Genomic DNA, 18097 nt, shown 5'->3' with positions numbered 1-18097 from the left:
TGATGTGTCTCCAATAGTCAGGTACCCATTTAAATGCATCTGTCCTACATTGGAAAAGCCGAGGGATTGTGTATTGCTGTTGAAATCCTTGAGCACACTAGGATCACTGAAGGAGTAGCTTTCTAGAATATATGGAGGGAGGGCACTACTAGTAGTGACACAAGTAGTAGTGCCAGTACTAGTGCTAATACTTGGATGATGTTCTTGAGCACAAAAATATGAATCAAGAGCATGATCATGGTTAGAACAAAACATGGATTGCATTGCAATACTAGGGTTGTGGTCACCAAGCAATTCAACCATGAAATTGGAGGACTCTTCAGCATCAAATGAGCTCCAGTTTTCCACTAAAACATCTTCAAATGGATCCATTTTTTGGCCTGGACTTTTGAGTGGAGATGGAGAAGGCTTAGGGAAAGATAGTTTTTGTCATTTCTTTGCCTTGTTTGGAAGTCTATTTATAGATGGGAAAATGGAAAACTTTTTTGGAAAATTATACTTATTATAATGATAACAACCACATTTAATTTAATTGAATAATTCACCTTGTGGTAATTGGAGGGTTTTCACAAGAGTGTGCACTCCCATATGACCTGAGTCACACCACAGGCCAAGATTAAACCTAATGAGTAGTATTTCTTTTATTTTAATTTTTTTCTCATGTATATAAAAAAAAATAAAAATCATGAAATTTCTCCTAATATAAAATGCAAATTTTACCCTTTTTGGGGATTTGGATTTTTTTGCTTAATTATATATATATATAATCTGGTATATTGCATGCAATTTTCTAAAAGGACCTTTAAAAAGATAATATTAGAAATTTTATTTCCTCCTTGGGGCCATATGTTTCTTTTTAAAATTTAATTTTTACTTCATCTGTTTATTGTAGCTAAGTTTATCCACTTCAGGAACTTTGGGCAAATTTTGAAACGATAATTACTCACTGGTTGTAAGTAGAGATCTCGAGTTCGAATCTCCTCACCACAATTTATATTTAGGGTCCCCTGGGAGTTCGTGTGAGGATTACCTCCGCTCTCCCTCCAGGGCTATACGTGGTGGGAATTATTCTCGTGAGGTCATTCAGCCATCGTGAACTGCTGCACCTGCACTCCACTGTCTCCTTTGTTTGTCGTCATCGACTTTGTCAAAAAAGTTTATCCACTTCTTGTGAAATTGTGTTACAATTAACTTTTGTAGTATGCTTGTACTTTCTATGTACTTTTTAATCTACATGATTTATCCATCTTTTCAATAAAAAAAGAGTAATCATCAAATAAAATTTTAATTTATTTTGTTTTTAAACATTCAAGTCCGCATAAAATTTATATATTTTTTTAAAACATATCTAAAGAGAGTTTCGCTTATAATTTTATGTAATTTGACTTCATTAATATTAAAAAAATAACGTGGAGCATGTTAAACAACAATTTTTATTCTTTACAAATATTTCAAATGATACGGAAACTAATAATACAAATAATATATAAATGGAAAAAAATATGGTGTAGTTTTCTCCAGCTCCTGCTTCCGTGCACCGCGGGTCAACACATTGTTCCACGTTTCCATAAATGCTAATGTGTTCTCTAAACCGGGCTCTAAGTGTGTGTCTATTTAAAGAATGATTAGAATGTTCTTAACTTATAATTATAATTTAGGTGATAAAGAATTTAAATCATGCCATTGTGATAGCTGGTTTGTAGAATGAATGTTTTTTTTTCTCTCTAACCATGAGAGATAAAGATGGAATTATTATTATCATTATCATTATTATTATTATTATTATTATTATTAATATGTTGGGCTTGGACAAACAAAGTTATCTAAAAATTAATTTTTTTTAAAAAAAGTGAATAAACTATAATTATATTAAAACAACAAACTAAAAACAGTGGTCAAAGAGAATTAATTTTGGCTTGATAAACTCATCATCTAATCATGAATTATGAACTGATTTATCAATTAGAAGCTTGAGATGGGATGGGGATATAAAATTTTGTTTGGTGAATGAGAAAGGACAACAAGAATATGGAGAATATTATACTGAGATATTCATAATATCCTTCTTAGGATTTTTACCTCCCTATGATGATGAGAAACTATTCATTTTTATAATTTTTAAATTTTATAAAAATTATTATTATTATTATTTGGACATTAATGTCGACGTTATTCTAAATATACATATTTTTTATTATTATACATTGTCTATGTATCAAAAGAGAGTCAACCTTCTACCCTCACATTGGAGTAAATTATCTTAACTGCTCTGCTATTACTATATGATGCCATTTTATGAAAATTATGTGCCGCTACTAATGTCAAAGAAATATAAATTATATATATTACCAGAAAAGAATATTTATCTAACCATAATCATCATTATTTGGTTTTTAATGTATACAGATAAAACTCAAATTAAATATTAAGTTCCAATGATTATTCTCAAATCAGTAAGGAGCAAATCATCCATTTGCTTGCATCTCAGCACGATCTAAGATTCTAAGTGAAAGCATTGTGTGGGATTTCTAATTAAGTGGTTGGGACCTAACATATATATCATGCCAGAACATCAGATTTTATCTATGTATATATATATATGATCTTCTAATTAATTAGTTATACTTCACCTTATATATTTACAATTTGAGAAGAAGAGATAACTTGTAATTAATTAATTCATTAATATGACTCAGCTATATACGTGTCCTTTTATTTATTTATTTATTTATTTATTTATATTATAAGTCTACAATCATGCATGGGGGAGAGAGAGAGAGAGAGAGAGAGAGAGAGAGAGAGAGAGAGAGAGAAGAGATTAGATTAGTGTGGAGTTGTATCAATAAATTATATATGAAAATTGATACCATATGTGTGATCAAAGATGAGTAATAAATTCATACATTTATTGAATATATAGGAATATTATAGGATTAATTTGTTGGAACATACATGCATATATATAGAGAGCATTTATTTATTTATTTATTTATGTATTTATTTATTTATTCAGGGGTTCTTCTTTCCATTCCCTGGCTTTTTAATTGGATCATTGTCATCATTAGCTTTCCCATTTTCATAATCCAGCGAAATCTCCATGAGAAATTTCCTCTCATTAATCTGCATATTAAATTATGTATTAGTTTTATGGAGACGTTACTTATAATATATATTATACATGCAGCATGCATGAAATGAAATTAAAAAAATCTTTCAGAAAAACTGGCTAGAAAATAAACTATGTATAATAGAGGCTTTTTAACCATTTTGAAAAGCTTATGCAGTAATAAATATAAGATTAACAAAGACTCTCATTTGTTTTATGTTTCATGTTTCCCTAATGAACAAGCATTATAACACAATCAAATTAAAACCATGCAGGCATGCATGCATGATACGTACCTTAATGTTCACCAGTTCAACACTCTGAGTTTGAGCAACTCCTTCACCATTCATACTTCCAACTAATTTACCTACATGGATTAAAACACACAAAGTGTATATACATATAAATATTCTGAAAAAAACAAAAACATTATTAAAAATTAAGACTTGCATGCATATCATACATATGTATATATATAAATACCTGAAGAAAATGAAGAAGAAGGGTGACAAAGAAGAAGGAGAAGAAGGAGAAGAAAGAATGATGGTTTTGCCATGGAGTGCATGAGAGTGAGTTTGTGTTTATGTCTATATATGAGGCATGTATATATAGGTGGTTATATATGAATAATGGAATGGTCCACATTAATGGATGAATATGATAAACAAGAAGAATATGGAGTACTGATGGTGAAAAATCCATGAGGCCACCAACAAAAGATTGATAAGTCAACACTGCACTAATTAACTTAAATTTGGAGTCACTGGTGCCATCACTGTTCCTCAACATCAAGACCTATCGACTTCACACATGCATGTTTAATTGTGACCAATGAGAGACCTTAGTGTTTATTTTCTTTTATAACCTTATTTATATTTATAAGTTTAAATAATTCGTGGTAATTAAGGGCAGCCTTTTATAGAAATTAATAACCTTTAATTGGTTCCAATTTGTTAAGATATTAATTAAATATATAAAAATATTAACAGTGATAAAAGATAAAATAACTTTATAATATAAATTTATTATTCTAACAGTTTTTATAGTAGAAGAGTTGCTATTTCATTTTTGTCCAAAAACTCAAAAATTGAGATTTGATTATATAATTTAGCTATATTTATTTTATTTTATTTTGACAAAGTAAATAAATCACAGTGATTATGAACGTGCATAAACTTTCTAAATATATCACACGCCTTCACGCTATGCTATGGGGAGTCAAACCCTAGTCTTACTTATATGCAGAAAATCTGACACCAATAAACTAGTATTTATTATATATATATATATATATATTTACGTATAATTCTACAATGCACACATAGCAAATTACAAATTCCCAATAATATTCTAATGCTTCACACTGTTATTTTATATTTACATGTTTTAAATCTACTTTCATCAATGCTTCTCAGTTAATATGGATATCTTATTTTGTTCATTGGCAAATTAAATGAGAACTGTTTGCTCATCCACTCACTCCCCGCCGACCTCTTCCAACTTTCTTGTAGGATCAACACTGTCATATTTCTCAAAAATAAAAAAATAAAAAAATAAAAAAAAAAGAAAAAGAAAAAGAAAAAGAGCTATCGTTTGTTGTGGTGGCCATCATATCATATCACATCACCAAGCTCATCCCCTCCCAAAGTTGACCATCTATCCATTTCCAGATCTTTTCTAGTTTTCCTTCCAAAGTGTACAATTAATTAAAACATAATACTCACTTAATTACTCTTATGCCCATTCAATAATTAGCCAAATCAATATAAACGGCGCGTTTGGATTAATTTCTTATTTGGTCCAACAAATATAGCATATCATTAATCTTACCCACTTTTTGCATGTGATCAACCCAAAAGCTTATGCGCCTTATCTTTCCAAAGTTCATAAATTATAAATTAGACTATCTTTCAAATTCAGTACTAGAGTTTTATAATTTTGAGATAATATCATGTAAATAGAATAGAATGAAAAAGCAATATAATTAATCAACTCGTGTAATAGAAATGGTTATATATTTTAATTTTACAGAGTCTTATAAATATTTATTGCACAAAAAAATACAATTAATTTTTTTTAAATTAATAATATCATAATTAATATAAATAAAAAATTAAATATAATAAAAAAATTAAATTTGTTCCATAGAAAATAAGATTATACTTTTTTTCAAAAGATTATACATCTACTTGTTGATATGTATAGATAATAGTTTGTTTACACTAATTTTATTTTCTTATAAAAAACTCGCTTTAATATTTAGAATAATTACTAAAATATTTGCATCATAAGTATAGAATACTAATATAAACAAATATTCTTTGATTAAATATTAATAAAACAGATCTAAAATTAAATGCAAATAACCCTTCACACACTCAACATCAATAATAATGGTCCAAGACTCCAACATGACAAATGGTGTTAATTTTGTGGAGATCTTGAGTGCTAGCACTCAAAGTGGAGAATAAAAAAGTTGTTTGACTAAATACCAGAGAATTAAAAGAAGTTGCCTGATTACATATACATACACTTTCAAAAGGAAGTTATGAAAGAAAAAGCTCTGTTTATGTCCATCTACATCATGAAGAAAAGTACACTTTTTCGATTTAAGATGAAGAAAAGATAACACATTTTCAATTTTAATGAAGCAGTGGTTTATCCACTTTTCTTTAAAACAAAAAAAAAAAAATACATTTGTTTATTATTCGCGGTCAATATTTGATAGCTGCTCTTATGTGTTCAGTATCGGTCTTCTAAAATGGTAGGCCCTTCTTCGGTGATGGTACAACTGCATCGAGCATGATCGTTAGAAATGGCATAAAATTGAAATCAAACCAAACTTATTGTGAGAAATAAAATGCTAAGAATGAAGCGAATATTTAAGTGTGGACGATAAGTCATACCCGGATCAGGATCTCCGATGAACTTTACAAGAAACAAGTGGCATGCACAAATAAACTCCTTCCTGAAAACTTGATTGGTTCTCATGTTCATCATGTGGTCATAAGATGCTGGAGATTTGTAATGTTATTTATCATCAGTTGGTAGCAGGCATGAGAATAATAAAAATGGCAACACGAGACAAACAGCTAATAAGCATGCAAAAGAATAGATTTATTGATACTCGAAATTATATTTGTGCATGTTTCTCCAATGATAACGATTATCACAATACGAAGAATTCATCTTTACCATGAAAAAGAATCACAATTCCATAAAATAGTTTGCATTTTGCGTGTGTGTGTGTGTGTTGATGGTCAATAAAAAATCTAATTCGAGGTCATGTGTTTTGCACCTTCTGAGAAAGATTGGTTATGTCCATGGTCTTCACCTTATCTTCATCGAGCAGTCAAATTATCCAGAATGTTTGATCCTGTACTCAAACAAGTACACAATTCCTGCCATTTTAGTAAATGAAACCATACATATCTATATAAATAGAGAATATAAGGAATTATTTGTTTCAAACTAGAAAACTGACTTAGTTTCACAAAAGTATTTAGCAATAGGCTAGTCAACTAATGGTAGAATGTACAACGGGATATAACTCAAAACTAATTTCAGCAGGATCACCAAAGAACGAAAACCTGACTATAAATGACAATAGTAATAGAACCTAATGCAAGAGAGAATAAGTACACATGCATCATACATTCATAATTTAATTAGAGAATAAACTCTGACAAAAATAACAATATGGCAATGCTGCAATTGCCTGGAAAAGGAAATTCAGATAGAAGAGAGGAATATAGAAAAGGCACATAAGGATGCATAAATGCATTAAGTTACTGAAATACCTCCATAGACCTGAGATAAATTAATGCATCACCGTAAAAAGCCTTGACAAAATGCAAAAATGAATGCACCAGTGGCCTACTTTGCATAAAACAGAGAGATACAGTTTAGACTAACCAACTACAACCAAAAAAAAAACAAAGAAGCAAGATGGAAGGAAATATCCAGAAGAAAAATGGAAGTCTTGATATCAAGCTGGAGGAAGAACCATGCAAGACTTTGAACCATCTCCATGGGATCAACACAAAATATCACTAGCAGACCCAACCTTGGGCAACTCACAAACTACAATGCAACACCAGCATGAATTCACGATGAAATGCAGCTACATATACAGCCAATGCATATAAATAATACCTAGAGGCATGCTATGAAAATGACGGGATGCTACAAGCATATTGCGCTCCCAGTCATGGGAGATTGATTCACTCTTTAAAAATGTTTGCAGAGGTGGGCAGCTGTTATCCCACTTTGTAATAAATACCAGAACAGGAACCCCCCTCCCTCCATGGTGCAGATGCATGAGTTAGCAACAAGACCATTCTCTGAAAGATTCCTTTGTGGAACAATAATTATAGACTGATGCATGTTCATCATCAGCAAGAAACAACATGGCTGATGGCTAATTTAGCTCATTCAGCTAACACTTTATTGATTAAATGACTATCTGAGGATAAGCATTCTTCCAAAAAGCTTTGCATGAAACCGCCTGCATCATCAGAAGAGCAGAATTAGCTAAGTCTCCCAAGAGTCCTGCAGTCTTATAATAGCATCATCCTTAGTAAACACTATGTGCCCTCACTTATAATTCGAACTCTCACCAGATGGGCGCTAGAACTACCCGCACATAATCACTACTCATACTCCCAGAAATGTACCCTCACCTATGATTTGAACTCTCATCACTTGCGAAGGGTTCTAATGGAAACCCGGTTAACAATAGACCATTTGGTTGTTGGTACACAAGTTGTGTACTTGCACGATTGTTTCAATCCTTCAACAACGCAGATAGCATGAAGTTTAGCAGTTTAGCGCCACACTAACAATAGGTGCCAGCTTGTCTGGAGAAGGGCCCAAAGTAGAACCAAATGCATAAGTCAGCAACTTCTCTTGGTCCACTCAGGTATTGTACGCAATGTCTTCTTGTATAAAAGGCATCACAAGAGGAACTATGTCATCTCCAACAGTCCATGCAATAAGACCCAAGCATGTACCACCTGCCATTGCAACATTCCAAGCCCCTTCATCCTGATCCTGAGCTGCTTCCTGCTTCAGGAGTGCCTCCAATAGCATAGGAACCAAAGCAGGCAATGCTTGTTTGATAAAATAAAAGCAAGGACCATCAGAATCACCTGAAAATTCACCTTCAAATTCATCTAAGATGCCAATCTCTTCATCCCAGATTAAGCTCCAAACATACAGCTTGAAGAGTGGCAGGCTCCTGATCATCTTCTCCAACAGATTTTCAGTGATGTTGAATATGTCCTGCATGTATGACACAAGCTTCCCGTAGTAAGTGGCTGAGATGGCAACCAAACACTCAAATGCTGCTTGCCTTATCTTCAGCTCAGGAGACTTAGTTGCTTCACAGACAACTTTCATGATGTAGTCTCACTCCACATCATTCGTGAAATTTACGTGTGCAAGTCCGAGTACATTATACAATGTTCTAAATGCAGCCAAATCTGACATCCAAGTTCCCTTCAGAAGCATTCATACCATGAACTACCACAGTAAGTATCAGGTTTATTTGATCTTGGTCGACAACTTCAGGAGTGTGTTGCTTGCTTGACATGGAGTTGAAGTTGGGGGATATTTGACAACAGAGCTCTGATAAGTTCAGGCCACTGATTGTTAGGCAATTCAATGCCTGTAGTTTTAGCAATAACTTGTGATGATGAAATGGATTTTGCATCAGAAACAGGTGAAGAAATGGTCTGCAGAAGGCATCCTTTGATCTTGTTTTTCATAGCTACATCAGAACTCAATCATTTGTGTGCCAAGTTCATTTTTCCTGTGTTTTTCCTTAGCATCATAGGCATTCTTGAGGATAAGGCCAACTAACTTACTACTATCCACAGGCTGTTCCTCATTCACCAGCTCACCAGAAAGAGATATCAAAAACCCTGGAACATTCTGTTCCCGAAATTGCTCAAGGCTTTCTTCTGCCTGTTTGTGAACACAACCACCAACTGATTGTGCACTCAACGAAATTCGTGTACCTTCCATTACCATGGTCTTTCTGAATTGAGGAAAAGCAATAGATAAATCAGATCTATATAGTTAAATAAACACTTTAAACAAAGAATCAATATAAGAAATAATCAAATAATAAAAATCATCTCTTTTCTATCCTTGAAGAGACTCTGAGGAATTTGCATAATAGGCATGCTGATACAGAGATCAGCACAACAATAAACCAAATAGTAGGCAAAGTTAATGCCACAAGAATTTCACAAAATAGTTCTGCATCTCAAACTACCCTAAGAAGGTGAACTAAGAATTTCAAAATCCATAGTGCACACAGAAAGTCAATGTAACATACAAAGCCAGATTCTAAAATGGATTCATTATATAATGCAACCTGGATGAGAAACCCAATCAGCATGAAATGCATATCTCATAAGAAATTCTTCTGCCCTCTCCTAAACCAGAACCAAAATTCTACACCTACATACCAAATAATAACAGAACAAAGAGAATTTGCAAGTAAAAATTCTGAAAAGCATGAAGCAAAGACCAATGCATCTCACAAAAACACATTTAGGCAATACCATTCCAGTAAGATATATAGATCCAATTCCTGGACCTTCCTAAATTTCTCATTCATTCAAGCTTCGCAGTGGTTTGTCAGTATATAGAAATCAATTATCCACATATCTCAAAGGAAACCCAGAAAAATTCCACCTTTCACCTTATTTGTTTAATAATCTTGCAGATCAAAATAATTAGGACAACAAAAGATATCACTTAACTGAAAATCCAAGAAATCAACAAACAAATCCAAAATTCACACAATCAAAATTGTGACAAAAAAAAGAGAAGCAAATAACAGTTTGAAAACACGTACTTAAATTCCAGTGAACGATTGCAGCGCAGGAGAGTGGAAACTGGAGACCTGGCGCACAAACAGAGTAGAAGAACACTGGAACGCTGGATGGGAAGTATGGAAATGAGAATTTTTGTATTAATTATTAAAACATATTTCATATTAGCCCCTCGCTTTCTTCATATCTACGCTAAACTCCTAAAAGCCGCGAAACCAACCAAAAGTCGAATAATAGAAAACAATTTCGTAAGTTCTCGAGGGGGTATGCGTAAACAGATGTGTTTATAGCGGGACCCAGAGTTGGGACTTATAAACGGGACTCTTTCCGCTTATTCTGCTTCATAATTCTCTGATAGGTTGCACAAATTACACGTGGGGTCCATCCTAGTGGACCCAATTTTTATTTCTATTTGCTTGCGTATTTTTTAAAATATAAACCAGAATTTATGTTAAAAACCAGATTAATGGTGTAAATGCCTAGTTTTATAACCAAACTCTGTAAAATATTTCAAACTTTTTTTTTCTTTTTTTTTCCAACTTTTATTTATTATTATTATTATTATTATTTTTGACAAAAGTCGATGATCGACAAAGAGAGAATGACAATGACGAAAAGTGTCATCGGGATTCACGGTGGGCATGAATGATCTCCCAGGGAATACCGCCACGTATACCCCTGAAGAGGAGACGAGAGGTAATCTTTCCACAGTAACTCCCTCGAGGGACCCTAAATATGAACTACGAATGCTGAGAGGTCAGTGGGTGATTCATCGGGCTAAATTTGCAGTGCTCCTAAAAAGATATTTTTTATTCCAACTTTTATTGTATCAAAATATACCATTAATAGCAACCATTTTTTAATTAGTTAAAATTACGAAAATTTCAACATTATTTCTCACCATTTTTTGATATAACATCGTATTCATTATTTTTTTAACAAATCAAATTACAACTCTGATTTGAGAAAAAAATAAATTATTCTTATGAGAAAAAAAAAGAATTACCACTCTTATATGTGGTTTACTATCATTTTATTATATATAATTCGCAACCCAATCGCACTCAATTACCCTTCTTTCTCATTCTGTATTATTATTATTATTATTATTATTATTATTATTATTATTATTATTATTATTATTATTTGAATAATCATCTTGTATTATCCAACAACACTGGTATGGTCGTTTACTTAAATCCCCTCAATTTTGTACATTAAATTTTAGTAAATAATTTTTATAAAAATAGGCTCACTTGTTGATCAGTTCACATTCCATGAGGTTCCTTTGCCTTTCCATAGAGACAACCCGAAGAACCATGGAAATATATATATATAGTTTATTTAATTAATTATTTATATTAAAATAATTTGGGTGTATTTCATTTTAAGCTGATATGACTTCACACGTCGTAATTTTTTTATGGAGATAATTTCCAAATAATTTAAAAAAATAATAATAAACCATACCCATTAAAAATTTATATTTTTATTTCCAAAAACGCAATATTATTTTATTTTTAAAAATCAAATACCTCCACAAATTTATTTGGAAACAAACATGCCATCCCTAGTCATTCCTCATGAAATTTTTTTAATTAATTTTAAATAGTATTTTTTAAATAATTATTAGAATAAAAAAAATATCAAAATTGCTCATATTTTATTAAAATATACATAAAAAAGTAAAATAAAAAAATTTTGAGATCGCCCAAAAAATACCCACATATCTTAAAAATAAGATTAATATTTAAATGTTTTTAAAATAATAAAATATAATAATTATAAAACCATATCTTTTCTATAAAACCCAACACTCTTTAATAAATAATACAAGTATGAATATAAATTCTATTAATAATAATAATAATAATAATTAAAAAAACAAAAAAAGCATAAACATTGAACAACCAATCAAACAAGAAACAAAAAGCCAAAAACAAACAAACAAACAAAAAACATAAAAAAAAATATATATATCATGAAATTTCAACACCGATTTGGAATCTCATTTCATCACAAATATACATCAATATAACAAGTTTATCGAACAACAAATACCAATTTGACGAAGAACAATTCATCGATGAGCCGTGACAAGGGTTTCAATGAATCGCAAGCCATCGAATCTCGGAGAGTATCTTTCCGTCATCGAATACTGTTTCTCAACATTGATCTTCTCGATGCCCTAATTCGGATAAGACGAACAATAAGAACAATAAGATCGAAGATGCAAATCAAATTAGAAATAGATGAGAAGGGATTAGAGGTGGTATACTTGGGATGGAGATCGGGATCTGGGATCGGAGAAGAGAGCCGGCGACGAGGCGGAGCAAGCTGAGGCGGCGAGCAAGGTCGCCGACGACGCCGCGGCCACCACCACGCCGGTTCTCTTCATGGATCCTCGGGGAGAGAGAGAGAGAGAATGAGAAGGATGGACGTTTCTCTCTCTTCGCGTTTATAAATATCTCTCGTTATTGGCTGAGGGGAATGTGGAATTACTATAATACCACTGTAGTGATCGTGGTTTAGGCTTATATTACAAGGGTGATATGGTAAATTATCATAGGATATTTCAGATCTACTGGGGGTGTCCAAATTCGATGAAATTTTGACACGTGTACGTGAAATAGAGGGGTTGGACGTTACACGTGTACGGTGGAGAAGAGAGCTTGAACGTCCTCTACGTTTAAGATTTTTTTTTTCTTTTTTAAATTATTTTATTTGTGGTTGAATGAGTATTGTTTGGATGGTGGTGTTGCGCGTGTGTTGTTGGGTGGACGTAGTTTGTTTAGATTGGATTATTAATTTTGATTTTTTGATGATAATATTATGAATAATATTGCAAACATTGCTTTTGTTTGTTTGTTTGTTTTGATAATGTATATATATATATATATATATTTTAATAATGTAGACTAGGTATCCAACACAAAGTCCTAAACTATATTTTTAGAAATGAGTTAAATCTTTGATTTATATGAAAAGTTAATTGTATTAATATTTGCTGGTTGATTGTTGCTATATTTATTATATTATTTATATTTTATTTATTTGGTTGGATGAATGTAGTATGTTTAAAATAATTTTTGTATTGTTTTTCTTTTTTCGGGTTTCACTTATGGTGACCCGATCCATTGTTCTGTTTTTTTTCTCCTCTTTTTCTTTTCTGTTTTTGTAATCTGCTTCACTTTTGAAATGCATTCGTGGTCTATTCATTATATATATATATATAATTTTGTATTATTTCAAAATTTTATGTTCAATTAACTTAAAAAAAAATCGCTTGATATTTTAAATTATATGTAAACTTTCAAGTTAGTACTTATAAAAAATTAGGAGGTTGTCGTTGCAAAATAGTAATGGTATAAGGAAGCAATTTTAAACTTTTCAAAGGTCTGGCACGTAAAACCACCATCCCGAAATTTATAATTTATACCCAAAAACTCGCCGAAGTGCTTCATCTCCTCTTCTTCTCCTCTCCGTCCTCGACCTCACTCGACTACGAACTTCGATCAGTTCAATGGATGTAGAGACGCCATCCTCGCCGGAAACAGCACCTCCTGGATGGGAGCATGTCAGCCCAGTACCACCTCCTCAGCCTCCCCCAGGTCCGCAATGCATCCATCACTTAGAGGTCGGATTTCCTTGTTTGGAACTTCCATTGATCGCTTTGTTTATCGATAGAATGTGGGATTTTTCTCAATTTCATTCAACTGAGTTCAATTCATCTCTTACAATGCTTGAGCTTGACTGTAAATGTATGTTTGCTTTATGGGATTTCTATGTTTTTGGTTGCTTTGTTCCAAGATTTGTGTTTGAAGTTCTCATGGTGTGATTTTTATGAAAAAATTGCTTTTTGGCATGTTTTTATCCTCTTTTTATGCTGGAATTGTTGGTTTTAGCTGAAATTGTAGTAGAATAGGCCCGTATTTTGCTTGGTGTGAATTGTTCATTGAGAATTTGGTGTGTAGATGTGTAGTTGGAGATTAGTATAGTGTGTTTAGGAAGTTATGAAGGTTTAGTTTCCTGTGGGATATATGGGAGTAATTGGGCTAAGCATTGAGGAAATTCTATTGGAAGAGGAATATCTTGTGGATTTGTATGGTGAATAAAAGATTACCTTTTTAAAAGGTACTATGAAATTTTAGTTTCGAGGCATTGGAAAATCACAAACAAAAAAGGAAGAACTTGCTCCTAAATTTTATTGTGTGTTTGGCTTCTGTTCCTAATTCCTGTAAATAAAATATAGCCGTATTTGTAGAACTCCTACAGGTGTGTGAGGGGAGTTAATTGCCATGGCCTTGTCTTTGTTTGTATATTAATCAGGTACACACAATTAACAGCGAGCAATCTTATTGATGTGCTAACTGTCCACACTTTTTTTCACTGTTGCTAGTTCAAAATCAGTGACAATTGTATTTCTTCATTCTTGATTAAGCCACTCTATAATGACTATAAGTGATCCTCTCTGTTCTGATAGTAACATCATTGATCCTCAATCTCAGTTGAGGAATGCAATGACAACTTTGACCACCAGATGCTTTTTGGTGGATGTAGCACTTCCTTTATCATTAAGTTTCTGTTCTTAAATTTTAGGCGAGGTGGCTCTCTGTTATATTATTGTATAGTCAGACTTAATTCTTGTGAATGATTATCATTTTTCTTAGATATGCTTCTCAACTTATGCTGTTTCATGAGCTTCTTGCAGAGATGGGTCAAATGGTCTGTGGAAAGTGTCGTGAACTGATTTCTTATCCACAAGGGGTCATCCGTGTTAAGTGCCCCTGCTGTCAGATTGTGAACTTTGTACTGGAAGGTACATGATTTGTTCTTCTCCTGTCTGTCTCGACTTCTAAATCTTGACAAGTATGGGCTAGTTAAGAAGACTAAATACCAAAATGAATACAAGTTATTATGACAATGTTAATGCTTTTAGAGTGTCAGTGAGAAGAGAAGGTCCGAGTAAAATGCTAACAATTCTTAGCAAATTAGGATGGATAAGGAAAGAAACTGCATTACATTAAAGAAATTTTATGCTTTATGTAGTAAGGTTCCATATGAAATGTTATCATCTTGCTAAAAATTCTTCAAAGCTGAAAACTTATGTTCATCAATAAAATTTCAGTGAAGCGATCTCTTTTACAATTAATACTATCTGGGATGTTTATCTTCTTTGTGAAGGGTGTGGATAGAAGCATTCTCCTCTATTTCTCTGGTTGTCTTTTTTTCTTTTGGTCCAACTTTCCTATAGTTTAGGCTGTTTAGCACTTTTAGTATGATGCAAGTATCTCTACAAACAATAGATTTTAAGCTTGTGGATCACAGAGATTTGGTGGATGCAACTATGGGTGAGCTATGAGGAGGATTGGTTCAGCCAATATGTACACTGTTGAACAGATATTTTGCTGGGTTGGGAAGAAAACCGTAATATTTCTTACTTTTTTAATGCCAAAAACTATTTCAGAAGCTCATGATGTTTCATACGCATGCATGAAACATTACAGTAAATATATTATAAAAGAACAGTACTATTGCTGGCACTGAAAAAAATACCTCATAATAGTTAGTTTATTTAAAAAGTTTCAATTAATGAATGGACAAGGAGCATGATTAGCAATATCCATTAGAGATTCACTATAAAGATACCTTTTCTGCGGTCATGTGTACATAGCTTTTAAAAATCATGGAGATTACTCCTTTATTTAATAATTGTAGTTAAATAAATGGCCAAGGAGAACTGGAATAGATATGAGACTAACTGTAAGGAAATGCTTTCATGCATGGTGCATCCAGTTGAAATTGGATTCTGCACTAATTGTACCAAGTCCTTGACAGATGCGTAACCGTTGTGCCTTGCATATGTTGTGTCAAAGATTATCCTAATGCAGAATTTTGATTTAGTGTGCAGAAAGATATCATAACATTGCTTTGCCCTGATCATCTTGTTTATATTCTAATATGACCTGGAAGAAAGGTCTTTAGTGTTGAAGTCGGGATGCCATAAAATAAGCTTGAAATATTCAGCTTGATAGCAAACCATATTACTATCAGTTCTCATTGTCTCCTTTGGTTGTTACTACAACATACTACAACCAATTTAATGATTAATAAATCCTTCCACCTTGACAAGTCTTTGATCCATTGTCAAAGGAACATATATTTGAAGCCATCAGCCAACTGTCATTTACTTGTGAACCACACACCCATATTGAATAAGTGTTCACTTTTTTATGTGTTCAGGCATGCTTATGAAGTCTTGTTCATGAATTTACTCATGTATTTGAGCTTTGCTTCAGATTTTTTTTTTTTTAAATTCTCTTTGGTTACAAAACGTTTGTTTTCCTGCAGCACATCAAGTTGGTAATGTGAAGTGTAGAGGATGTGATGTTCTATTGATGTACCCATATGGAGCTCCATCTGTGAGATGTTCCTGCTGTCGGTCTGTGACTGAAATTGATGTAAGTAGTAATGTTCTTATTGCATATTCTACTTTACATTGCACAGTTGTCACTGTATTTCTCATATAGAACACTATTTTATTATATTAAAAGAGAGTGAGCTTTCTTTGATGTGTGAATTAACCAGTGAACTCCAAAAGATTTCTTTTTCCATCCACAAAAAGTGCAGTTTTCTTCTCCTACCAAAAAGAAAGAATGGATTTCATTGAAATGATTGTTCATAGAGTATCAGGTTCATTCTCTATTATATTGATTTCCAAATGATTCTGAACTGTTTTCATTTATTTTCATATATTGATATGTTTCTGCATCACTAAGTAAGAATTAACTGTTTATGGTCTGACACTTTTTGTACAGACACACAACATGAGGCCATCAGTTTCTGTTCAACAAGGCCAACCACCTCCACCTCAACATTCATCCAACTAGATGATGGTGATGATCTCCTGTTTTAGGTTTCTGGGTGGTAATTGAGAAGCATCACCCAATTCTCCAATTCTCCATTCAATGTATTATTCTGACCTGAAAATTTTCATTGGAGATTTTTTAAAAATTAAATTCGTAGCATAAAGGTTTGTGTTATACTGACTGCATTTTTGAATTGGAGAGCCAAACGTGGTAATATTTTCATATTACTATGTAACACATAGTAATTTTGCTACATTACCATGAATTAAACGACCCCTATCAAAGGTCGAGATCGATTTTTTCCAATGTTTTGTTGAAGTTTTTCCAATGTTTCGAAGAAGTTTCCATAGTATGTGTGCGGTGACTTATCTGGTCTTCTTTTGTGTATATGCCTTGTGGAAAAACAAAATCACAAATTTCTTCATAAAAGTTTTCTATCAATAAACCTAGGTTCTTTTGTATATCCGTAGTTAATTGTTGATTACGTTAAATTATTAAATTATTAAATATTGAAATCTGTTTATCCATCGCATAAATGTAATACTTATAGAGATGGTATATTTTAAAATATAATTTTTTATAAATTATAAATAATGACTGTTGAAAAATGAAAAATAATATCACACAAAAAAGAAACCATTCTTTTAATTTTAAAATATTTATTTCAATTACTGCTGATTAAATAAAAAGTTATCAATTATATCAATTGTATAATATATATATACTTAAAAAGTGGATAAACTCTAATTACTGAAATATCAAAAAATACAATGCCAGAGACAAACATATGTACATCAACAAAAGAGGGAGAGAGATACATGTAATGAAGTCACTCTCACAAAGCTGTTTGAGATCACATGAACTCCATATTGCACTTGACTGTCCTAATGAAATCGATTTTTACCTCCTTAGCTTCAGAAGATGTGCCAAATATTTATCTCCGAATATTTGTTTTTGTGAGTCCACTGAATTTTTTTCCCCTCAGACAGACAACATCTAACTTGTGCTTAATTAGTAAGATGACATTTTCATTTAAATATTTATTTACTATTTTAATTATAATAAATTATTACCTAGATTTATGAGGATGCGCTTGTGATTTCGTGTAAGTGTGTGTGCCTGGAACATGACATTTTTCACTTATATTTATTTACAAGACAGAGAGATCAGATTGGCTTACAATCAAATACCTTAAAAACTACCAACAAGCAAAACATCAAAACAGTAAACAACAAACTAAACATATCATATTAATACCCTCAGAACTCAGAAGCATC

The 18097-nt window shown here is 32.2% G+C and overlaps 2 protein-coding genes and 1 pseudogene across 2 annotated transcripts; 1 reads left to right on the top strand and 2 right to left on the bottom strand.

The window, feature by feature from the left end:
- Window positions 1–5691: 5691 nt before the first annotated feature.
- LOC120251960 lies at window positions 5692–10124 on the bottom strand (annotated as a pseudogene).
- Window positions 10125–11913: 1789 nt separating this feature from the next.
- Window positions 11914–12386, bottom strand: LOC120251787. The gene is made up of 2 exons (XM_039260434.1): window positions 12230–12386; window positions 11914–12139 (listed from the first exon to the last, which is right to left on the bottom strand). Exons 1-2 carry the CDS (start codon window positions 12347–12349, stop codon window positions 12032–12034), a joined length of 228 nt encoding a protein of 75 aa, XP_039116368.1. The 5' UTR covers window positions 12350–12386; the 3' UTR covers window positions 11914–12031.
- A 1019-nt stretch (window positions 12387–13405) lies between these two features.
- On the top strand, window positions 13406–17126 carry LOC120251148 (protein LOL2-like). The gene is made up of 4 exons (XM_039259686.1): window positions 13406–13562; window positions 14663–14770; window positions 16303–16412; window positions 16770–17126. Exons 1-4 carry the CDS (start codon window positions 13475–13477, stop codon window positions 16839–16841), a joined length of 378 nt encoding a protein of 125 aa, XP_039115620.1. The 5' UTR covers window positions 13406–13474; the 3' UTR covers window positions 16842–17126.
- Window positions 17127–18097: the final 971 nt, after the last annotated feature.

The sequence above is a fragment of the Dioscorea cayenensis genome, chromosome 20 (assembly GCF_009730915.1).
Source record: "Dioscorea cayenensis subsp. rotundata cultivar TDr96_F1 chromosome 20, TDr96_F1_v2_PseudoChromosome.rev07_lg8_w22 25.fasta, whole genome shotgun sequence".
NCBI lineage: Eukaryota > Viridiplantae > Streptophyta > Magnoliopsida > Dioscoreales > Dioscoreaceae > Dioscorea > Dioscorea cayenensis.
The sequence above is the reverse complement of the archived record's forward strand: the minus strand, read 5'-3'. Positions and strand labels throughout refer to the sequence as shown.